Source organism: Mytilus edulis, chromosome 8 (genome assembly GCF_963676685.1).
Source record: "Mytilus edulis chromosome 8, xbMytEdul2.2, whole genome shotgun sequence".
NCBI lineage: Eukaryota > Metazoa > Mollusca > Bivalvia > Mytilida > Mytilidae > Mytilus > Mytilus edulis.
In genome coordinates this window covers 36,824,687-36,851,348 of record NC_092351.1, presented here as the reverse complement: position 1 = coordinate 36,851,348, position 26,662 = coordinate 36,824,687, and the positions used below count along the sequence as shown (strand labels likewise).

Genomic DNA, 26,662 nt, shown 5'->3' with positions numbered 1-26,662 from the left:
ATTTGCCAATAACTTTATGTAAACAACTTCAGTGGAAATTTGCCAATATAAAATGTTGCTGATGAAGCTTTTTTTCCTTATCTTATCTAAAATGTTTTTAGATAATGTATGTTGGACATTTGCCAGACATGACTATGATGTCATTTTCTATTTTTATTTGCTGAAGAAGAAATCTTTAATTGATTTGTAAAATCTTGACATTTGTTTTGTGTAAAAAAAAAAAACCATGTAATGTCAAAAATTTGATCACAATCCAAATTCAGAGCTGTATCACGCTTGAATGTTTTGTCCATACTTGCCCCAACTGTTCAGGGTTCGACCTCTGCGGTCGTATAAAGCTGCGCCCTGCAAAGCACCTGGTTTTATCATATTTTTAATCATATTGTCCATCTGTTCATTCTTCTTAAAACTATTGAAGATCGAAAGAAAATAAACAGAAATAAAATACCAACTTAAAAGAGACTTAAGTCATAGAAGAGGGACGAAAGATACCAGAGGGCTAGTCCCAGCTTGTCTGGCAACACAGTCGTTGGACGTCAGAGTAATCTCGGGACTACCAGAGGGATAGTCAAACTCATAGAGTTGAAAATAAATTGACAACGTTGACGCCATGGCTTTAAATAAAAAGACAAACTGACAAATAATAGTACAGAAGATACAACATAGAAAACTAAAGACTAAGCAACACTGCTAAGTATCCAGCTGACACTCCAAGTCAGTATTGAAAGCGAGCCTTGTATTTCTCCTTTCTTGACTATAGTATTTCATTGGAAAACTCACAGGAAGTTTACTGAATAACTTTGACCGTTTTCAAAGCCAGAACCTTATACCTGCACATTTGGAATCTTTGACAGTAGAGTGTATAGACAAACTATACGATACATTTAGGCACGACTTGACGGACAATCATGGAACCTTCAACTCTGAAGTAAAAAGATGGCAGAGACGCTTGTCTGGTCCAGATGTTGTAGAGAAGCCCAAATCCCTGATGTCGTCTTTAGCAGATACTAATAAGGAATTATATCCTTCAACGTTTGCAATCGTTTCAATCCTAGTTACAATTCTAGTAACTACATCAACTACTGAACGGTCCGATTTAGTCCTTTGACATGACTGAACAATTATCTCCATGCAACCATGGTACAGGACAGACTATTAGTATCTTCGTTGTTGCTAATACATATTCACAGAGAAATGGATATCGACACAGAGAGAGTTCTGCGATCATTTGCCTTAGCAAAAAATAGATATATAGACTTTGTTCAAACTCAACATATAGCCCCACAACACTTACGAGGAGGAAATCCCGGATAATCATATGTCTCTTCTATGTTCCTTTGGAATTTCTACCAAAGTTTAAAAAAACTGGATCATACATCATGCACTGACTGTATTGGATACCTAAACTACATTATAACATCCTTAGAATTAAACTGTTGTCACATGATTGCTTGGTCTTCCAAGTGCGCATTGAAACCTCTCTCAATTTTATCAGCATGTTGTGGAATTTATTCACTACTAGTATTTATTAATATGATTAATCCCCACACCGTGGACTTCTATATTTCATTTGATTTGTTTTATTGTCCCATACAATAAAATTGAGAATGGAAATGGGGAATGTGCCAAAGAGACAACAACCCGACCATAGAAAAAAACAACAGCAGAAGGTCACCAACAGGTCTTCAATGTAGCGAGACTTGAATTCCCGCACCCGGAGGCGTCCTATAACTGTCCCCTAAACAAATATATACTAGTTGAGTGAAGATTATTTATGGTGTAGGGGGTAGGAATCTCAATTGTTTACAAGTTTTCAAACAGGAGGGGGTGGTTTGACCCCTATTGGGACTCCCTCTATATTCAATTTGATTTGTTGTATACCATACAAGTCATTCGGACAACGACGACGACATAATAGCATTACTCGAAAGTAAAATTTTGACATGATCCCCTTTACCATTGACAATTTATTTTGCCGTAGTAACACTTGAACTGAAGTATACTAATAAAACAAAATAAAAGAAATGACATAACACTGACACTGAAATTGAATTATCAGAAACCAACAAACAGAAGATGATCAGGAATACATTTATACTGCTGAGCAGTGTTTTCCCCTAAAAGAGCATCCTAGAAAATAGTAAAACTAGTCTTTAGATATTCAACCAACAATCTAGTATGGTTCCTTATGCTTAGATGAAAACGAAAAACCTGATCAAAACATTATGATTCTAAACAGGCTCACTGTAAATTCAAACTCTTCTTTTAACAATCAGATGCTGATGACATATGAGATGCAGAAGCAGGGAATACATCAGGAACATCCAGTTAATTTAGAAAGTAAAAATAATTCATCATTCATGATTGCAGAAAACGTTGTTTGCAATGACAAAACAACCAAAAAAAAACCCAAAAAACAGCTACAATTATTTTAAATATTGATGAAAAAGATATTTCAAATCCTTGATCACCTTTTCATGAAAATCAGCAAAAACATAGTTTGACAAAGTTATGGATTGTATAAAAATATTCATAGTTTTGAAATTAAGCATATGTCTTATTGTTTTAAAGTTTGCAAAATTTGGAAAGTAAGAAAAATCACGGGATATGAAAATGGCACAAGATAATGAATGAAAGTATTGTCATTTAAAATCACTAATAATTAATTTTCAGCAGAAATCAATAAGGGAGCAACCACGACTCACTTAGATTAACTTGAAAAGGGGGGAATGCCATACCCCTCTTGCCTTTTGAAGTTTAATGATCGTTCCCTAATTTTTTTCCATCTGAACTTATTATTTTAGACAAAAACCGTATGTGTAGGACATTCGTCCTAAGCTTGACATGCATGAAATATTTGCTACTGGACGTTAAGAATAATTAAGCAACCAACAATCAATCAATATACAGCCATAGTCTCGATATAAAGCTGGCATTTTAGCTAGTACCTTCCTCATATTATATTTCGAATCTGTGATAATTCCTTTGAAAAATCATTAAAAGAGATATTTAGCATTTTAATTTGGTCCTGTCATTGTCGAAGTTGGTCATGTCACATTTTCGAATGCTTTTAAATCAAAATTCTAAAAAAATTTCTTAAATCGGGTTATCCATCAAACTTGAGATAAATCCTTTGAGAAATAAACAAGTTTTTTTCATTTTGGTCTTGTCATTGCCCTGTCATTCGGGGCGCAGGACATTTGAGCGAAAAAAGTAAGACTACTAGGGGACATTTGAGCGCCAACATTAGAGCCCATTTAAGCGCCGGATTAATCCGCTCACCTGTATTTTCGATAGTCCATTTTAGCGAAAATTTACCGGGTTGAATATATTTTCATCATGCCGGGAAATACAAATAAACTCATCATAGATACCAGAATCAAAATTTTATATATACGCCAGACGCGCGTTTTGTATATAAAAAAAAAGACTCATCAGTGAAGCTAGAATAAAAAAATGTTTAAAATGCCAAACAGAGTATAAGAGTACAAAGTTGAAGAGCATTGAGGACCAAAAATTCCTAAAAGTTAATGTTAAAGTGAACAAAGGAAAAAAATAATTTGTGATGGATTCCGATATAGGATAGACAAAGTATTTATAGAAGAATGTGCACCACAATTGAGAAAAGCCGATAAAGAGAAAGAACAGTTCCTAATGCAATTATATGAACAATTGTACAGGGAGCCAATTACGTACGTTCTCTAGCTTATAAATTCCAGGCTAGAACAGACTTTTAACAGTTGATTTAACCTTTCAAGTTAGACTTTTAGTGCTGTATTTTAATTGAAAAGTTTTATATTGTTTTGTGTTGTGCTGTCTTGAGTATATTAGTGCTGTATTTAAACGGACATGTCTTGAGTCTATTAAACTTTTTTTTTTATTTATTATACAATATTTATTTACTAAAAAGGGTTAAAAATATTTCGCTAACTTGAATGGGCTTTGAAAATTTTAATTTTTGCTAAAATTGGTTAAAATTCTGGCGCTCAAATGGGTTCTACTTTGGCGTAGTCCAAATAATTATGACGTCTGGCAAGGCTATTTTAATTTTTTTCTGGGAAGCCTTGCCAGACGTCATAATTATTTGGACTCACTTTGGCGCTGAAACGTCCTGTTTTTTCTCTCGCTCAAATGTCCTATCAATGCGCTCAAATGTCCTCTGCCGGTCATTCGGTCTAGCCTGGCATCCCTGCCCAATCTAGCTGCGCGTCGCAAGTAAACAGTCAAGATTTGTCAGGACCCAGCTAGGCTATCATTCGATCCAGTCATTAGTGTAACACGGGATTGCCGGATAGGTTATAGCAAATCCTAAATTTACAGAAACTTCCGCTTCCGGATGGGGGCAGATACCCGAAATTTCTGAGATCAGATTAATTTTACTGATATATTTTACTTAATGTTATTGTCATGTCTTGACACAAGTGTTATTTGAAGTTCACACATTTCCCCATTCCGTATTGAAGTTTTCACTAATCTTAATTTTGACAAAATGTCGATAATCCAAGTAACCGGCAGCAGTGGTAGGATAGCAGTTGATCGTACACCATTTTACGGAACAAGAGTTCCACCAGAAATTAAGAAACTATCAAAACCACTGGCTAAACTAGACAAACAGACTTTCAGAAAAATGCTTCAGTGTGAGTTTTAATGATACATTTTATATAGGACGAAGTCCTCATTATACTCATTTAGAAATTTAGAGTTAAAAAGCAGAGATTTCAAATATTTCAACCATTACCAAGACTAGAGTTTAAAATGGAATAGGTACTTTGAAGGGAAGCACCTGTGGTCAATCTCTTTAGTCATTCTGTTTCCAGTTTCCAAAGAGCGGCAATGAGATTCTCTCTGAGTACATAGTCCAAATAATTATCACATCTTGAAAGGCTATTATATTTTTTCTTTGACGCCTTACGTTGCAGGAAGGCGTCAAAGCAGAAATTTAAGATAGCCTTCCAAGACGTCATAATTATTTGAACTTCTGAGTACTCTGCTTCCTCCACAATAATATGAGGCAGGCATTACCTGTAAATGGGGACGAAGTCTGTATTATTTTTTTTTAAATTCAAACATATGTTAATAAAAGAAACAGAAATACCGTAACGTTTCTGATATTGGTTCTGTTGTTAGGGATTTATATGTGACGTTATTTTAAGTTATGACGTCATATTCAATGTAAACAAAGAAACGCTGTTATCAGGTATTGTTTTTTTCATATCATACAATTATTAAAAATGATTGGGTGTTGAATTCCGTCGTATATGTGTTGATATGTTGATAAATATACATTTTATTCAAAGTTTCATGCAAACAAGACCGGAACAGGAAGTAGATCTGAAAAAAAAGTTAAAGATTTTGAGTTCATTATTAGAATAAAAAATTTAGAAAATTTTCCCGATTTTTTTATATATTTTTTTTATTGATTTTTTTCTACCGTGTCCCCATAATAACAGAAGTGCTAGTACTCCCTCTGTGTTGGGTTGGGGATTGTACAAGTAGTGGGTTGTATATAAGTTAGTGACACATCTCCATTAATCTTGATAGGGTGTGCACATGGATTGAATCATTCCATTGTACCCTCACAGCTTATGAGGGGTGCTCTGTTCATGGCAGGATCTTCTTACATTTTTACATTGTACATCATTATTCTAGCCAGTGGTGGATCCAGAAATTTTCATAAGTGGGCACCCACTGAATGACCTAAGAGAGGGCCCGCTCCAGTCATGCTTCAGGGATTCCCTATATAAGCAACCAAATATTTTCCAAAAAAAGGGGGGCCCGGGCCCCCCTAAATCCGCCTCTGCAAGCAGTAGCTTTGTTTGTAGTTTCTTCGGGTCTTTCTCGGTAACTTAAAATATAGTTTGTTGAAATCTGGTACTTGATATGTTCTTCCTTTAAGTTCATTCTAAATTCTATCTTTTTACTTTTTGTATAGAGCCTTCAACTTTTGCTGCAGAAAGCTCAACATGGGATAGTGATCTGGCAGCAGTGCTGTTAGCTAACTTCTTAAAAGCTTAATATTTCAGAAGGTAGAATATAATATATCCTTGTATATCCTTCATACTTTGTATGCAGATGCCTTATGTTATTAAGTTGTCATATGTCCATTGTCCTTGAGCCATTTTCATGGTTCAATGACAACTTGAAAAAAAAGTTAAGATTTTAGTATTCTTAATTTCTCTCTTAATATGAGTAATAGGATAACTATACACTGTATTTGGTATGTGCCTCAAGGTCCTCATACCTATTAGAAAGTTTTCACTGGACCTCAACCTCATTTCATGGATCAGTGAACAAGGTCAAGTATTGGTAGTTAAGTCCATATCACAGATACTATTAACAATAGGTCTACTATAGTTGGTTTATGGAATGATTGTTAGGTGTACATGTCCATCTGACGGGTGTCATCTGACCTTGACCTCATTTTCATGGTTGAGTGATTATAGTTAAGTTTTTATGTTTTGCTCTTTTTTCTAATACTGTATGCCATATGTCTACTATGTTTGATCATGTTGATGTATGGAATGATTGAAGGTGTACATGTCTAACTGACAGGTGTCATAGGATCTTAACCTCATTTTCATGGTTAAGTGGATAAAGTTAAGTTTTTGTGTTTTTCTGATTTTTTTATACTGTATGAAATAGATCAATTATTTTTGGTGTATGGAAATATTTTATGATGTACTTGTCAGTTTGGCATGTTTTCTTTGACCTTGACCTGATTGTTACGATTTATTCCTCAATGTTAAGTCTGTTATTTAAAACTTTTATTAATAGGTACACTATATTTGGTGTATGGAATGATTGTAAGGTATGTGTGTCTGTCTTGCAGGGTTCATCTGACCTTGACCTTATTTTCATGGTTCATTGATCAATGTTAATTTTCCTGGTTAAGTTTGTCTCTAAGATATGCAATAAGTCGAGACAACTACATGTATATTTAAAGCATATTTGGTGTAAGGAATGATTGTAGGTGTACATTTATTTCCAGTTTGGTTTATCTGACCTTTGATATCATTTTCTTGGACTACGTTAAGTTTATGTGATAGTTGTAGAAAAACTTTATATTTAGATCAATCAACATAATCATGATAATGTTAATGGTTAGTAAAGAAGGCAAAGCATTTTTGTTTTTTAAAAGGTTCCTAAATTCATGATGCTAAACTACCATATTTTAAGTGTATTCTCACTTTAATATGTATTCAGAATTAAGGATTCCCAATTTTAAATGCTTTTTACATGTATCTAAGAATAATTCACTTGATATTTTAATCATTTTTCATCAAGACTTAAAGAATAGAGCTTCCCTTGTTTCTATCTGACTTACTTCGTGTACTCTTTATACATATAAACATGATAAACAAAGGCTTCCTTAATTTTCAAACTCTTATCTTAACTTTACAATGAATATGTTAAATAAGGCTTCCTTATTTAACTTTAACACTTATAATAATTTTCTATTAATAATTACTAGCACCCGTCTTCAAATAGTTCCAGGACTAAATCAATCAATTTAAGTGTCCAAAGTCACAGGAGTTTGAAATCCTATCAATAAGGGGGTAAAAATATACCAGTCAACTATCACAGTAGAGCTTCTCTCGAAGAGAGAAGCGATTTACCACCAATTAAGAAAAAAGAAACCTGCTGGAAGCTCTTACAGATTCAACATCAAACCAATTTAAAGGTCCCATCAAATAAACTATACAGAGAACAATACCTGTTGTATTTGTTCAATGGGACAATAGAACTTACAAAAGTTTAAATGGACAGGTAACTTGCAGGTGAATCTATGGAAAACTATGATAGGGTTCGCAATAATGTAATGTTAAGATCATTTAAATATCATGAGAACTGGACTTTTTTCCCTGCTAAACTAAAAAATGTTGTGCCATTATTGTTAAAGGATAGTACTCAAATCTTTTGCTTTAAATAAAAGAAAATATTAAAGATGATTAACAACAAATATGAAGGAGAAAAATCCAATAAAATTATAAAGGTGAATGTTAACAAAATTTTGTAATTTCAGTGATAGTAAATTCATTGGAAGGGAAGGATGTAGAATTTTCTCAACTTAAAGATTTAGAGACATCTGACTCCAATGAAGAATTACTGAGTATCATATACACAGGGATGATCCAGTTGTTAAAGCTAGCAATGAGATTACCACTTGTATCTCTTAAACCAGAGGTAGGTACAATTTTATACTACTGAAAATTTAGAAAGTATTGCCTGCGTTTATTATTGGTTATTTTGAAGAAAGGAAATTCTGCATACACTTATATGTATCAGATGTATTTGGACCCATGAACTCGACTTTAACAGTCACAATTCGAACAGAACTACGGCTACAGGTATGTGAATGCGAATTCTTATTATTGCGATAATCACTCAGTCGCATTATCCCCAATAATAAAAACATCGTAATAATTTCTGAATTGACAGTACTGTGGATTCATTTTATTTTAATGTAACAATTTTCATGAATATTTCTTGTTGTGGATATGCCAAAATCTGGAGAATACTTTAGAAAATGTGTATTTCATTGAATTTTTAAATTTGTGGTGTATCCATACCAAAGAGGGGGTAGGAGGGGTCCTGATCCCGAAATCCTGGGCTAAAAAACACCTGATCCCAAAATCCCAGGCTTAAAAACACGAAATCCCGAGATCCCGAAATTCGAAATAAAGAATTCCCGTAACCCGAAAGGGTCAATTCTGAAATCACGAGCTTAAAAACGCCCGATCCTGGAGTCCCAATAAAGGTCCCATCCCCTCTCATACCCACTTATTCCACGAAAATTGGTATCCTACAAATAATAATAAATCTAATGTACAGTTAAAAAGATGTTATTATAGATACACAGTTCTTCAGTATGTAATAATAAAATATGGATGTGTTTTTAGCTCACCTGGCCCGAAGGGCCAAGTGAGCTTTTCTCATCACTTGGCGTCCGTCGTCCGTCGTCGTCCGTCGTCCGTCGTCCGTCGTCGTTAACTTTTACAAAAATCTTCTCCTCTGAAACAACTGGGCCAAATTTAACCAAACTTGGCCACAATCATCATTGGGGTATCTAGTCTAAAAAATGTGTTCGGTTACCCGGCCAACCAACCAAGATGGCCGCCATGGCTAAAAATAGAACATAGGGGTCAAATGCAGTTTTTGGCTTATAACTCTGAAACCGAAGCATTTAGAGCAAATCTGACATTGTTTATTAAGTCAAGATCTATCTGCCCTGAAATTTTCAGACGAATTGGACAACTGGTTGGGTTGCTGCCCCTGAATTGGCAATTTTAAGGAAATTTTGCCGTTATATGGTTATTATCTTGAATATTATTATAGATAGAGATAAACTGTAAACAGCAATAATGTTCAGCAAAGTAAGATCTACAAATAAGTCAACATGACTGAAATGGTCAGTTGACCCATATAGGAGTTATTGCCCTTTATAGTCAATTTTTAACCATTTTTCGTAAATCTTAGTAATCTTTTACAAAAATCTTCTCCTCTGAAACTGATGGGCCAAATTAATCCAAACTTATCCACAATCATCTTTGGGGTATCTAGTTTAAAAAATATGTCCGATGACCCGGCCATCCAACCAAGATGGCTGCAATGGCTAAAAATAGAACATAGAGGTAAAATGCAGTTTTTGGCTTATAACTCAAAAACCAAAGCGTTTAGAGCAAATCTGACAAGGGGTTAAATTGTTTATCAGGTCAAGATCTATCTGCCCTGAAATTTTCAAATAAATCGGACAACCCGTTGTTGGGTTCCTGCTCCTGAATTGGTAATTTTAAGGAAATTTAACTGTTTTTGGTTATTATCTTGAAAATTATTATAGATAGAAATAAACTGTAAACAGCAATAATGTTCAGCAAAGTAAGATTTACAAATAAGTCAACATGACTGAAATGGTCAATTGACCCTCTAAGGAGTTATTGTCCTTTATAGTCAATTTTCAACAATTTTTATAAAATTTGTAAATTTTTACTAAAATTTTCCACTGAAACTACTAGACCAAGTTCATTATAGATAGAGATAATTGTAAGCTGCAAGGATGTTCAGTAAAGTAAGATGTACAAACACATCACCATCATCAAAATACAATTTTGTCATGAATCCATCTGCTTCCTTTGTTTAATAGTCACATAGATCAAGGTGAGCGACACAGGCTCTTTAGAGCCTCTAGTTTTGAGTTGTAACATTAAAGATTTTGGAAATAATTTTGAATTAAGGAATGTCTCCACATGCAATGCTTTAAATCCTTCCCCAGGTTTGACATTGCTTTTTTTTTTGGTTTTACCAGCTCAGGGTGTATTTGGTTTTGGGTTTTCAATTTTTTGTCTCCAGTATAACTGACTGTAGATAAATTAATTGTGATCAGTTGTAAACATTGATCAGACAGCTGCAATAACAGATAGGTTTTGATTACTGTAAATTCAGTAATTAGGTATTGCATGCATTTATGACAATCTCGTAAAAATCAGCTGTTAGTTTTCACCTGTGATACTCTCCATATTACAACATTGGATTTTAATCAGATTGCATTATTATTGGGATTATTGAAGAATAAATAAAACTGTTAGATTGATTACTGCGATTATAGGACAATCTGCATACAAATATATATATCTAATTTTAGAATGCTGGTTATTATTGCGATACCCAACCAGTCACATTATTAGCATTAATAAAAACATCACAATAATTTTTGAATTTACAGTATTCCTTATACTAGAATTCAGATATGAGTATCTTATGTAAAGAAGAATATCACAGTCTAATTCTAAGGTGAAGGAATCCTTGGTTTATAAATATATATAAGACATTATATTAGATGAAAGAGGTACTTGCAAAGGGCAGATAATTTCTTGTTTGAAATAACAAGGTTAAAAAAAGTAATTTAAAAAAATCTCAAACACTCTGCATTAAATATGATGGACATGCCATTGTGTAGCTACAGTTCATAGCTTAAGTTGGTGTGTTCTTAGTGATAAAGTTATATGAGCCTCTTGTTTCAGTTGCTTGTTGAATTATCTCCCTTTGAATGTGCTTTTATTACAAAAGGAATATAACAATTGAACTGGGCCAAAAAGTAAATTTATTCTAAAAATTGCTAGTACATGCACTTGTATAAATATCCATAATATTTAATAGGTTTACAGTTCAGATTTTGACACTAACTCCTGTGATGATGAATTTGATTTAAAAAATTTAGGACAACATTTACAAAGGCCATTTGCTGTTGCATGTACAGCTAACAGCCTAATTTGTCCTAAATTTTTTAAATCAAATTCATCATCACAGGAGTTAGTGTCAAAATCTGAACTGTAAACCTATTAAATTTATGTTTAATTAGTCAGTTGGTTACACAATTTTAAATGTAAACCATTAAAAAATTAAAGATATTCATCAAAATTTTTAGGTAAAAAGATGGTATAATTTAATGTCATTTATACAATGACAAAAAACTGTTTAGTTCTGACACACTTTTGTTTAGAATAATACAAATTTAAGTGCATGCATCAGCATAGATTATATTTATGAGATGTTTGAGCATATAAACAAACACTGTAACCTGTTTAGGTTGTTTCCCATGCTGTCTATATTTTCAAAGGTTACGTATTTGCAAATTCCGCTTATACTGTAGATTCATTATTTTCGTTGGATACCAATCTTCGTGGATTTCATGGGTACAGGTGAACCACCAAATTAAATGTTCAACGAATAACAAAATTTTTGTAGGCTTGTAAGCAGACTTCGGTAAAACCATGAAATTTAATATCCACAAACATGCAATTTTTCCTTAATCCACGAAAATTGATACCCATGAAAATAAATGAATCCATAGTACTCTATCAGTATAATATTTTAAAGAAACAATTTTTATGAAATCATTTTATTTGCTTTATACCTGGTAAGAAAACTAGTGGATTTCAAAAGGTCTTTAAAACAGAAAATGTGGAAGAGTGTTGACAGATCCTTGTAAGCAAAGTGTCATCACAAGATTAACTTGAGTAATTCAGTCCCTCCCCGTAATCTTGAGTAATTCAGTCCCTCCCCATTATCTCAAGTAATTCAGTCCCTCCCAGTAATCGATCTCTCTTACTTGCCAGATGTTGATCGTAAATCAGTGGAATATAAGGACTGAATCATTCAGGTAAATGCAGATCCAGAAATTGTCATAAGTGGGGGCCCACTGACTGCCTAAAAAGGTGTCTGCTCCTGTCACTTCAGGGATTCCCAATATAATCAACCAAATTTTTCCAACATAAGGCCCCAACCCCTAAATCAGCCTCTGAGGGTTTTCACAGGATCTATTTTTTAGTATGATTGTATAATTACCTAAATATTCCTCATGACTTTTGCAGTAGTTCATATACATGTATTTTATATAGGGGTTTAATCATTTAACAGACATTTCCACGATTGATTTAAGTAAGAGAGAACAGCATATATATACTATTTGGTTTACATCTGAAAACTATAGGAGATACATGATAAATCATTATTACCATTAAGACTGTCCACTAGAGTTCAGAGGAAGTGGGCTTATGCCCCAAGCATATATAAAAATTAGGAGATGTGGTATGATTGCCAATGAGACAACTAATTACTGGAGTTCAAAAGTCAAACACATTAACAATTATAGGTCATGGAATAGTCCCCAACCATCCACCAAAGTTCAAACAAAGTGGGTGTAGGCAATTATAGGCAACCATATAGTGTTCAACAATGAGAAAACCCCCTTACTGTATAGTCTGCTATAAAAGGCCTTGACATGAAAAATGTCTATTCACATCATTTGGACACTTGTGGACAATAAACATTCTCATTGGCAATCAAACCTCACCTCCTTATATTTATAAATTAGTAGATATTGTGTTCTGATACTTTTGATATGATGATTATTCTTCTGTCTCCTATAGTTTCGAGCTATATTTTTTCTACTTTCAAAAGTAAAAACCAGAATATGTATTAGGGAGCAGATTTACACTCAGCAGAAGCTTACGTTACATCTTATATTTGCATTGGTGAGCAAAATATCTTTCTTCTTTACATTTTCAAATTTGATTTTGTTATAAATAATTAAGAGGGACACAAATTATCATTTTGACATAAATGTATTTAAAAAAATGTTTAAAATAGACGCATGACTAATTTGATGACAGATGTTTTTCATAAATAATTAGTTGCTAATGAGAAAATGATTTATCCATGATGGGATAGGAAATGATAGTATTTATGAATGAAAAGTGACAATTGTTTACACTTCAAAGTACTTGGTATTCATTTGGGTGCTTTCACTTTTCCAGTGTTCACCTTTTTGCATTGGAGATTAAAAAAAAAAAAAATATGTGTAAATATTTTTTACAAAATGACAGTGTGAGTTATTCTCATCACTATTCTTCTGTTGACTGCTGTCCATTTTTGTCTGTTACAATTTACAACAATTTTCTCCACTGTAATTTCTGGGCCAATTTGAAGCAAACTTAGCTACGCACATCCTTCGAATATCTATTTAATTAAATATGTCTGACAATCTCATCTGCTACCAACATGGTAATCATTGCTAAGAATAAAATATTTGGAATAGATAACTGAAGTCTAAATAAAACCATATCAAAGAGAAAATATTACAAAAAGGAAAAAAAAGTTCAGAATCTCAACATAACTGGTCAGTTTGACCAAAACTTATAGACTCCTTATAGGAATTACTGCCCTTTAGTAAAATTTTATTAATGCTCTTGATATTTTATCTTTTAAAACTGTAATAGATATTTACATTAAATTTAATTGTGTTGGCTTTTTTGTGATTTTGGCTATCAGATACTGTGGATTGATTATTATTCGATAAGAATTCAATGACATATACCTTTCTCATATATTTGACACTTTGGAAATTTTTCAGTGTATTCCCTATATAAGTCATTGTCATGGCATTTGTGAAAATTATAGTAGATAAGTGTATTTGTAAACAGCAAAAATGGTCAACAAAATGAGACCAAGATCTTCAAATAATTTTATATGACTGAAATCATCAATTGACTCATTTCAATATCTTATTATCTTATGAAGTTAAATTGGATTTACAAAACTCTACTTTAACTTAAATAAACAACAAGACAAGATTTTAGCCCCAAAAGTTTTTAAATTTGAATTTGTTATAAATAATTAAGAGGGACACAAATTATCATTTTGACATAAATTAAAAAATGTTTAAAATAGACCAGGGCATGACTAATTTAATGACAGATTTTTTTCATAAATAATTAGTTGCTAATGAGAAAATGATTTATCCATGATGGGATAGGAAATGATAGTATTTATGAATGAAAAGTGACAATTGTTTTTACTTCAAAGTACTTGGTATTCATTTGGGTGCTCTCACTTTTCCAGTGTTCAACTTTTTGCATTGGAGATAAAAAAAAATTAAAAAAAATGTGTAAATATTTTTACAAAATGACAGTGTGAGTTATTCTCATCACTATTCTTCTGTTGACTGCTGTCCATTTTTGTCTTGAGATTTACAACAATTTTCTCCACTGTCATTTCTGGGCTAATTAGAAGCAAACTTAGCTATGCACATTCCTTGGAGTATCTATTTAATTAAATATGTCTGACAATCTCATCTGCTACCAACATGGTAATCATTGCTAAGAATAAAATATTTGGAATAGATAACTGAAGTCTAAATAAAACCATATCAAAGAGAAAATATAACAAAAAGCAAAAAAGTTCAGAATCTCAACATAACTGGCCAGTTTGACCAAAACTTAAAGACTCCTTTTAATAAAGCTTTGCTCTTGATATTTTATCTTTAAAAACTGTAATAGATACATTAAATTTAATTGCGTTGGCTTTTTTGTGATTTTGGCTTTAATTGCGTTGGCTTTTTTGTGACTTTGGCAATCAGATACTGTGGATTGATTATTATTCGATAAGACATATACCTTTCTCATAGATTTGTCACTTTGGAAATGAAAATCAAAAAGTATATTTCTACTATCTATGAAAATTGGTATTACAATGAAAATAAATAAATCCAAAATATCTTGAAGATTGTAATAAATAGAGAATAACTGTTTTGTAACTCAGTAAAAATAATCAGCAAAATATGAACTGTCTTGGATTGAATTGAATATCAATATACATCTGTTAACTTATTTTATGTTTAATAAATCTCTATGCAAAATCTGTAACTGTTGATTCAAGAACCCTTCAAAATTTTCAGTGTATTCCCTATATAAGTCATTGTAGTGTCATTTGTGAAAATTATAGTAGATAAGTGTATTTGTAAACAGCAAAAATGGTCAACAAAATGAGACCAAGATCTTCAAATAATTTTATTTGACTGAAATCATCAATTGACTCATTTTAATTTCTTATTATCTAATGAAGTTAAATTGGATTTACAAAACTCTACTTTTACTTAAATAAACAGCAAGACAAGGTTTTAGCTCCAAAAGTATTTAAATTTGATTTTGTTATAAATAATTAAGAGGGACACAAATTATCATTTTGACATAAATTAAAAAATGTTTAAAATAGACCAGGGCATGACTAATTTGATGACAGATTTTTTTCATTAATAATTAGTTGCTAATGAGAAAATGATTTATCCATGATGGGATAGGAAATGATAGTATTTATGAATGAAAAGTGACAATTGTTTACACTACAAAGTACTTGGTATTCATTTGGGTGCTTTCACTTTTCCAGTGTTCAACTTTTTGCATTGGAGATAAAAAAAAAAAAAATATGTGTAAATATTTTTACAAAATGACAGTGTGAGTTATTCTCATCACTATTCATCTGTTGACTGCTGTCCATTTTTGTCTGTTAAAATTTTCAACAATTTTCTCCACTGTAATTTCTGGGCCAATTTGAAGCAAACTTAGCTACACACATCCTTGGAATATCTATTTAATTAAATATGTCTGACAATCTCATCTGCTACCAACACGGTAATCATGCTAAGAATAAAATATTTGGAATATTAGTAGATAACTGAAGTCTAAATAAAACTATATCAAAGAGAAAATATTACAAAAATCAAAAAAATTAAGAATCTCAACATAACTGGCCAATTTGACCAAAACTTATAGACACCTTATAGGAATTACTGCCCTTAAGTAAAATTTTGATAAAGCTTTGCTCTTGATATTTTACCTTTAAAAACTGTAATAGATATATACATTAAATTTAATTGTGTTGGCTTTTTTGTGATTTTGGCTATCAGATACTGTGGATTGATTATTATTCGATAAGACATATACCTTTCTCATAGATTTGACACTTTGGAAATAAAAATCAAAAAGTATTTTTCTACTATCTATGAAAATTGGTATTACAATGAAAATAAATAAATCCAAAATATCTTGAAGATTGTAATAAATAGAGAATAACTGTTTTGTAACTCAGTAAAAATAATCAGCAAAATATGAACTGTCTTGGATTGAATTGAATATCAATATACATCTGTGAACTTATTTTATGTTTAATAAATCTCTATGCAAAATCTGTAACTGTTGATATAAGAACCCTTCAAAATTTTCAGTGTATTCCCTATATAAGTCATTGTCATGTCATTTGTGAAAATTATAGTAGATAAGTGTATTTGTAAACAGCAAAAATGGTCAACAAAATGAGACCAAGATCTTCAAATAATTTTATATGACTGAAATCATCAATTGACTCATTTCAATTTCTTATTATCTTATGAAGTTAAATTGGATTTACAAAAACTCTACTTTAACTTAAATAAACAGCAAGACAAAGTTTTTAGCCTCAAAAGTTTTTAAATTTGATTTTGTTATAAATAACTAAGAGGGACACAAATTATCATTTTGACATTAATTAAAAAATGTTTAAAATAGACCAGGGCATGACTAATTTAATGACATATTTTTTTCATAAATAATTAGTTGCTAATGAGAAAATGATTTATCCATGATGGGATAGGAAATGATAGTATTTATGAATGAAAAGTGACAATTGTATCTACTTCAAAGTACTTGATATTCATTTGGGTGCTCTCAATTTTTCAGTGTTCAACTTTTTGCATTGGAGATAAAAAAAAAAATTAAAAAAAATGTGTAAATATTTTTACAAAATGACAGTGTGAGTTATTTTCATCACGATTCTTCTGTTGACTGCTGTCCATTTTTGTCTTGAAATTTACATCAATTTTCTCCTGAAATTTTGGGCCAATTTGAAGCAAACTTAGCTACGCACATATCCTTGGAATATCTATTTAATTAAATATGTCTGACAATCTCATCTGCTACCAACATGGTAATCATTGCTAAGAATAAAATATTTGGAATAGATAACTGAAGTCTAAATAAAACCATATCAAAGAGAAAATATTACAAAAAGCAAAAGTTCAGAATCTCAACATAACTGGTCAGTTTGACCAAAACTTATTGACTCCTTATAGGAATTTCTGCCCTTAAGTAAGATTTTAAAAAAGCTTTTCTCTTGATATTTTATCTTTAAAAACTGTAATAAATATACATTCAACTTGTGTTGGCTTTTTTTGTGATTTTGGCAATCAGATACTATGGATTGATTATTATTCGATAAGAATTCAATGACACATACCTTTCTCATAGATTTGACACTTTGGAAATGAAAATCAAAAAGTATTTTTCTACTATCTATGAAAATTGGTATTACAATGAAAATAAATGAATCCAAAATATCTTGAAAATTATAATAAATAGAGAATAACTGTTTTGTAACTCAGTAAAAATAATCAGCAAAATATGAACTGTGTTGGATGGAATTGAATATCAATATACATCTGTGAACTTATTTTATGTTTAATAAATCTCTATGCAAAATCTGTAACTGTTGATATAAGAACCCTACAAAATTTTCAGTGTATTTCCTATATAAGTCATTGTCATGTCATTTGTGAAAATTATAGTAGATAAGTGAATTGTAAACAGTGAAAATGGTCACTGTATTCCCTATATAAGTCATTGTCATGACATTTGTGAAAATTATAGTAGATAAGTGTATTTGTAAACAACAAAAATGGTCAACAAAATAAGATCAAGATATTCAAATAATTTAATATGACTGAAATCATCAATTGACTCATTTCAATTTCTTATTATCTTATGAAGTTAAATTGGATTTACAAAAACTCTACTTTAACTTAAATAAACAGCAAGACAAGATTTTAGCCTCAAAAGTTTCCATCCTATATGGTTATTGTTTGACTATATGTATATGTATTCTATCTTCAAGATTAAAGTATCAAAATTAAGGTATCTAATATTTTAACATGTTTTCACATTTGTTTTTGTTGTAGGGAATTAGGGATGTTTGCTATTCTTGTTTTTTATTTTATATCATATATTCAGAATCAATGCCAATACTTTTCTTTTCAATTTGATAACATATATTTAGTATAAAAAGCAATTTTTGAAAATCTTATCAAATCCTTGTCCTTTTTTCATAGTTTTTTGAATTATAAAGATGCTAATGATAAATGTATGAAAAATCTTGAGAAAATAATTTTTAGCCAATTTTTCAATTGATGATATCTCAAAAATAAGTACACTGTTATGAGTGAGTGAGACCTGTAAAAATGTTTTGTACCATTTATTTAGGGAGAGGAGCGAACATCCTTTTAAGAGAGATGCTAATTATCATTTTGACATATGTATTTTAAAAATGTATAGAATAGACCAGGGCATGATTAATTCAATGAATGTTTTTTGCATAAATAATTAGTTGCTAATGAGAAAATGATTTACTTACTCCATGAAGATAAAGGAAATGATAGCATTTGTGAATGAAAAGTGACAATGGTTTACACTTAAAATTACTTAGTATTCATTCAGATTGATAATTTTGTTGTTGAGCATGTTGAGATGTTCTCACTTTTCCCGTTTTTATCTTTTTGCATTTGGAGATCAAAATAAAAAAATATATTCAAATATGTTTGCAAAATAGCAATGTGAGTGATTCTCATCACTTTTCATCTGTCGTCTACTGTTCATTGTGGGGTGCTAACCTTTTCAAAATTATTCCTCTGTAAGTTCTGGGTCATTTGAACCAATCTTAGCCACACACATTCTAAGGGGATCTATTCAACAAAATATGTCTGACAATCGCATCTGCCTAACAACATGGAAACCATGGCTAAAAATTGAACTTTGAATAATTAATTATAAAGAATTGTTTAATTGAACTGTGGATAAGAATATCGGGCAAAAGCAAAAAAATGCTCAGAAACTCAACCTACTACCCATTTTGACCAAAATTTTCAGTCTTCATATAAGATCTACTCCCCTCAAATAAGATTTAAATTTCTCAAAAACTCTTATCTTGAAAAACTCAAACAGATATTTTGGACTTTTATTGCAAAAATGATAAGCAAGAATACATGTAGAATGATATTTTGTGAGGTCTTTTTTTGTGTTTTTGACAATTACTTTTGTATCATTATTATCCCATGTGAACCTATTAGCATACTTGGAGCCTCTAGTAACACATGTTTTTGTTTCCAAACTTATTAAAAGAGAAGCTAATTATCTTTTTTTTAGCCAAATGAACCTTAAAATATATGAAATAGACAAAGGAGTGTGTGAGTTTTCGTAAAAATAATCAGTTGTTAATGAGAAATTGATTATGTGATAATTCATGATAATAAAGGAAATTATAATATTTATGAATGAAAATTGACAATTGTTTTTGTACTCTCAGTTTTCCAAAACAAAATCTAGTTTGTGGTTGATTAAGTGACAATTTCTGCCATATTGGATTTTGAAATAGCAGAATTCAAATGGTTAAATTCTTTAAATGAACTATTCTTATTTTTAGCAAGGAACACAATTCATTCATATTTTTTTTATTATCTAATTTAAAAAACTAACATTAATGTGATTTATCTTTTACTTATGACTGTATTTTACCAATGCAGAATAATTTGTTGTTTGATTAATTTTTTTTTAAAACTTAGCCATAAGGAGGGATATCCCAAAATAACATCAATTTTGATAGAAATGTTTCTACCCTAATTGTTTTGGTGAGAAGAAAAAGAATTCTATAATCCCAATTTTTCTTTTTGTGCCCCACCTACGATAGTAGAGGGGCATTATGTTTTCTGGTCTGTGCTTCAGTTCGTCCGTGCGTCCGTTCGCTTCAGGTTAAAGTTTTTGGTCAAGGTAGTTTTTGAAGAAGTTGAAGTCCAATCAACTTGAAACTTAGTACACATGTTCCCCATGATATGATCTTACTAATTTTAATGCCAAATTATAGTTTTGACCCCCAATTTCATTGTCCACTGAACATAGAAAATGATAGTTCGAAGTTCAGGTTAAAGTTTTTGGTCAAGGTAGTTTTTGATGAAGTTAAAGTTACATCAACTTGAAACTTAGTACACATGTTCCCTATGATATGATCGTTCTAATTATAATTCCAAATTATAATTTTGACCCAAATTTCACGGTCCACTGAACATAGAAAATGATAGTGCAAGTGGGGCATCCGTGTACTATGGACACATTCTTGTTATTTTCTGAAAGCACATTATAAAAGCTAACTATAACATTTGTTTTTATTTCAAATCTTACACTACTTTGTTCAATTTGGTTTTAATTTTAATTTGTACTCATTTTTCAATAGGAAATCTAGTGTCAAAATATCACCTCCTCAGCAAACACTGTTTACTTGTTGGTACATGTACAATGTTTGTCCTGTCTTATCAAGGGTGTATTTTTTTTTATGAATTCTCAAGAAAAATTTCTGGTAAATTATAACATTAAAATTAGATTGAAAAAAAAAATAATGTTATCAATTCCCTTCTTATTTAATGTTGTTAAACATAAGCAACACGTCGGGTGCCACATGTGGAGCACTGGATCTACTTCGTAACCTTGGCTTGGGGAGCACATGAGATCACCCCTAGTTTTGGTGGGGTTTGTGTTAGTTTTAAGTTTTTTATGTTGTGTTTTCTGTACTATTATTTGTCTGTTTGCCTTTTTACTTTTAGCCATGGCGTTGTCAGTTTATTTTCAATCTATGATTTTGATTATCCCTCTGGTATCTTTCATCCCTCTTTTCTTAGCAAATTTCAAATAAAGAAGGTTTTAAAAGTTTTGTGTTCAATTGGTTCGGCATTTGCTATGCAAATAAGTTCATGGAGTATCAACTTCAGTATATTTTTCCACTGGCTGTATACTTCTCTTAAACATGCCAATTATTGGTACATGTATACATCTAGAAAGGAGGAATTTTTATTTGAAAAAAAAAGAAATGATTAATATAAGTGCTGAGCTATCTGTTATGTTTCTCCTTAAAATCCTCTTGATTTCATTTCTCCTTTTTATGCCCCGCCTAGGATCATTATGTTTTTGGTCTGTGTATCCATGTGTTCTTTTGTCTGTCCATCCATCAGTTCATTCATTCGTTTGTTTGTTTGTCCATCTGATTGCTCAATTTCCAATTCAGGTTAAAGATTTGGTTTAAGTTTTTAATCAAGCTATTTTTATGCCCCACCTACGATAGTAGAGGGGCATTATGTTTTCTGGTCTGTGCGTCCGTTCGTCCGTCCGTCTGTCCCGCTTCAGGTTAAAGTTTTTGGTCGAGGTAGCTTTTGATGAAGTTGAAGTCCAATCGACTTCAAACTTGGTACACATGTTCCCTATGATATGATCTTTATAATTTTAATGCCAAATTAGTGATTTAACCCCAATTTCACGGTCCACTGAACATAGAAAATGATAGTGCGAGTGGGGCATTCGTGTACTGAGGACACATTCTTGTTTTTTATGAAGTTGAAGTCCAATCAACTTGAAACTGAGTACACATGTTCTCTATATGGTCTTTCTAATTTTAATGCCAAATTAGAGTTATGTAACCCTTATTTTACAGTCCACTGAACATAGAAAATGATAGTGTGAGTTGGGCATTCATGTACTATGGACACATTCTTGTTGACATTTCTATTACAATACAGATGATATGTTTACACAATATATATAAGAATAAGAATAAGAATATTTATTATTCCAATCAAGGGCCCTTGATGGGCAGCATAACATGTACACATAAAACAATACATCATGATTTGTAACAGAAAAACACTTTTATATACTAAAATGAAACATTAAAAAAAGTTCATTCTATAAAAATCACATACATTTAATTCCAGGCAGGAACATAAAACATAATGTCATGAATTATGTACTTTGACATCAGTAGTAGGTCATATTTCACTGTTTTTTATTATGTATTAGAAAATGGGAGAGTAGTTCTGAAATAAAACTATTTCCATTAAATATTACCATTTGTTAAATTCCTGTAGGGGAAAATGTTTCCTTCACACAATAAAACTACAATGTATTAGAAATTCGTGATTATTTAATAATTTTTTGGTAATTTAGCAGAAAACTTAGTAACCTGTGTGAAAATTTCATATTGAAATTCCTTTAAAGGAACTTATTATGTAATAACAAGTGTAAGAATGACTGCATTCCCCTTTACCAATTTGTCTCTAATCCAATTCTAGTTTCTGGAAGAATGACAATCTTTCTTCTTGCATAGACTGCAAGTACATCAACAATAGAATTATCTTTTTGAATAAATGTTCAATCAATTCGAAAAAGGTTGAATCAAAACCAGAGATGTGATGAATGGAAAAAAATTGTATATACTAGTAACATAATATAAGTATACCATTACTCTATACTCTACTTCAGTGTCAATGTATTTTGATTTTGAAAATTGTTCTCTAACAAAATCAATATTATAAGAAATAGTCTAACTTTTTCTAGTTTGGACTAGTTTAAGCCATGTTTTAAAAGTTTATTCTTCTTTTGATTTCAGATGTTTAAAGATGATTTAGTTGAATTACAGTAAGTTATATTATTATCTATTTCATATCGGTTAAGAATAAGCTTCTCTTTTTTGATAACCAGGGGCCACATGACATTCTTCATTCTTATTTATAAGATTCCATTGGTCTTTAACAGAAAAAAACGGATCTGAAAACCTGTCTTTAAAGGACTTTTACATGTTAACGACCAGTTTGGTGTGGTTTCTCTGTTTAGAGTGATGTCAATTTTGTATTGAAGTTGTTGAATTGTTTACTACATGTTTTCGTTAATTATGAAATTATGGAAAACTTTATTTTGGTATTCATATACTGAAAAATTGCACTTAAATGAATGGTAGTGACTTATAGGTATTACTTTGACTGGTCTTCTTTCTTTCCTATAGAAACCATACAATAACTCAAGTTTGCTTTGTAACATTTCAATTCATGCCCCTAGGACAGTAGTATTTACTGCGACAGCAATAATGACCTTGCATTGGTTGGTCATCGCTGTTTTAGTCAATACAACTGTCCTGTGGGCAGTCTATAGATCACGATAATGACTGTTTTTCAATAACTATTATATAGATAAGCAGTATAATTATCCATGCATAAGTTAACTAAAAGTCAATTGATATTTTATAGCGTGTCTTTCTATGTTGTGATTTTACACTGTTGTTTCAGGTAAGGGTGAATATTGGTACCTCTAAAAAAAAACGTTGAAACCCGCTGCATGCGTTTGAACACTCCTATTATTAGTCAGGAATATGATGTTCAGTGGTTGTCGTTTGCTGATGTGGTTGATAAGTGTTTCTAGTTTCTCGTTTTCTTATATAGATTATACCGTTGTTTTTTCTATTTGAATGGTTTTACACTAGTCATTTTTGGGCCCCTTATAGCTTGCTTTTTGGTGTGAGCCATGGATCTGTGTTTAAAACTGTACTTTGACCTATTATGGATTACTTTTATAAATTGTGGCTTGAATGGAGGAGTCTCATTGGCACTCATAACACATTTTCTTATATCTAAGAACTTTACCAAAAGTCAATGTTAGATATTGAATGGTATGATACAAAGTATAGCAATACTTAAAAGTAAAGCTTTTGATTGTCTTTTAAATTTGTACGATATTCTTATAATTTTATACCGCCACTCCTAGAGTATTTGATATACTACACTTGCCTTGCATGTTTGTAAGTACAAATTACTCCACTTTTGTACAATAGATCAAATTGAAATATGGTGGCAAATATTATATTGATAGCCTTTTACTTATCTACGGGCCGTCAATTCCTGTTTGTTCAGACCAAAAACATTAATTTTAGCAACTGAGCATCAAGGTTTCCCTAACAGAGTTTAAGTGGTTACAGAGAATGAGTATTAAGCAGCTATAGCATTTGGAAAGATTTGAATTTGTCCTCAAACTTTAATAAAAGTGTATGTCATACTTCCTGTTTGACAATACCGGATTTTTTTCATCGCATGCAATTCCTTGTTTTTGAAGTTAATTAAAAAACAATTGTTGCACTAATAATTTGAGAACATTTCCTTGTCTCTTACAGAAGCTTTTGTAATATTAAATGAGCTTATGTAATATTCAATTATTAAGTAAAGTCAATATAATATTGCATGCCATGCAACCTATAAATCAGAGATGACACACAAGGTTGCTCTAGCTGTCTGATTTAATGTCATATTCCATGTAATTATAAACTGTTCTGTAACTTAATAATTATGTAGAATTCAATGAAACTTGAACAGAAATGGTTATAGAGAGGCAAAAGATACCAAGGGGTATTCAAACTCATGATTAAAAAAAAACATGACAGCATCTGCGATGGCATATTGAATGAAAAAAAGGACAAAAGACAAACTATCATATATAAATCACAACATAGAAAACTAAAGACTGAGCAACACAAAAATTCACCAAAAACCATTGATGAACCCAGGTGCTCAAGAAGGGTAAACAGATCCTGTTCCACTAAACTTGAGTAGTGGCACCTGCTAGGTTTCTGATGTTAGTTTGAAGGGTTTTCAAACCATGTGGTAAGTCTAGTTCAGTAGTTCACTTTCAAAAAAGTACAATGTACATTTGATAGACCATTGATTTACATTTAATATAATCCCAAACTAAATCAAGTGGCTATATTAGATTCACCTTTGGTGAGTCTGGCTGTTTGTCCATCTGCTGATTTGTGATTTGTCCGTAGAGCTGTTTGTACAACAAAATATTTCATTTTACTGTTCTCAGAAACTACTGAGCAGAATAATTTAATATTGGTTAATCAGTTTGACTTTGATGAATTGAAATAAAGACCAATTTTACTAGTGTTTAAATAATTGTATACTTATTTTCACTCAGAACTATTATAAACAATTAATTGACAATGGACATTTTTATACGACCGCAAATATTGAAAATTTTTTGGTCGTATATTGGTATCACGTTGGTGTCGTCGTCTGCGTCGTCGTCGTCGTCAGAAGACATTTGGTTTTCGCACTATAACTTTAGTATAAGTAAATAGAAATCTATGAAATTTAAACACAAGGTTTATGACCACAAAAGGAAGGTTGGGATTGATTATGGGAGTTTTGGTCCCAACAGTTTAGGAAGTAGGGGCCAAAAAGGGCCCAAATAAGCATTTTCTTGGTTTTCGCACTATAACTTTAATTTTAAAGTAAACAGAAATCTATGAAATTTTGACACAAGGTTTATGACCACAAAAGAAAGGTTGGGATTGATTTTGGGAGTTTCGGTTCCAACAGTTTAGGAATTAGGGGCCAAAAAAAGGGCCCAAATAAGCATTATTCTTGGTTTTCGCACAATAACTTTAGTATAAGTAAATAGAAATCAATGAAATTTATACACAAGGTTTATGACCACAAAAGGAAGGTTGGGATTGATTTTGGGAGTTAAGGTCCCAAAAGTTTAGGAATAAGGGGCAAAATAAGTATTTTTCTTGGTTTTCGCACCATAACTTTAGTATAAGTAAATAGAAATCTATGAAATTTAAACACAAGGTTTATGGCCATAAAAGGAAGGTTGGGATTGATTATGGGAGTTTTTATCCCAACAGTTTAGGAATTAGGGGCCCAAAGGGTTCAAAATTAAACTTTGTTTGATTTCATCAAAAATTGAATAATTGGGGTTCTTTGATATGTCAAATCTAGCTGTGTATGTAGATTCTTAATTTTTGGTCCTGTTTTCAAATTGGTCTACATTAAAGTCCAAAGGGTCCAAAATTAAACTAAGTTTGATTTTAACAAAAATTTAATTCTTGGGCTTCTTTGATATGCTGAATCTAAACATGTACTTAGATTTTTGATTATGATTATGGGCCCAGTTTTCAAGTTGGTCCAAATCAGGATCCAAAATTATTATATTAAGTATTGTGCGATAGCAAGAAATTTTCAATTGCACAGTATTCAGCAATAGCAAGAAATCTTCAATTGCACAGTATTGTGCAATAGCAAGAAATCTTCAATTGCACAGTGTTGCGCAATACAAGAAATCTTCAATTGCACAGTATTGTGCAATAGCAAGTATTTTCAATTGCACAGTATTGCACAATAGCAAGAAATATCTAATTGCACAATATTTCGCAATAGCAAGAAAATTTCAATTGGAGTTATCTTTCTTTGTCCAGAATAGTAGTTGAATCAACTTAAATCATTGTTTTATACAATATACAATGTATATTCACTTTTACTACCAACTGATAAATTAAAACAATCTTTACCATTCAGTGATAACAAGCACGTTTTTTACATTTTAATATTTTATGATGTATTTAAATGAGTAGTTGTTTTTGCAAACTCCATTAG

At 31.4% G+C, this 26,662-nt stretch overlaps 1 protein-coding gene across 2 annotated transcripts in view; it reads left to right on the top strand.

Moving 5' to 3' along the window:
* Window positions 1-4,310: 4,310 nt before the first annotated feature.
* The window catches only part of LOC139485482 (COMM domain-containing protein 5-like), a 35,934-nt gene continuing 13,582 nt past the window's right edge, over window positions 4,311-26,662 (top strand). The window contains exons 1-3 of one of the 2 annotated variants that reach the window (XM_071269995.1): window positions 4,311-4,637; window positions 8,024-8,184; window positions 22,846-22,874. In XM_071269995.1, coding sequence (XP_071126096.1) covers window positions 4,490-4,637; window positions 8,024-8,184; window positions 22,846-22,874 — 338 coding nt within the window. In that variant the 5' untranslated portion in view covers window positions 4,311-4,489. The remainder of the gene's footprint in view (window positions 4,638-8,023; window positions 8,185-22,845; window positions 22,875-26,662) is intronic. The other variant, XM_071269996.1, reaches the window with a different exon arrangement.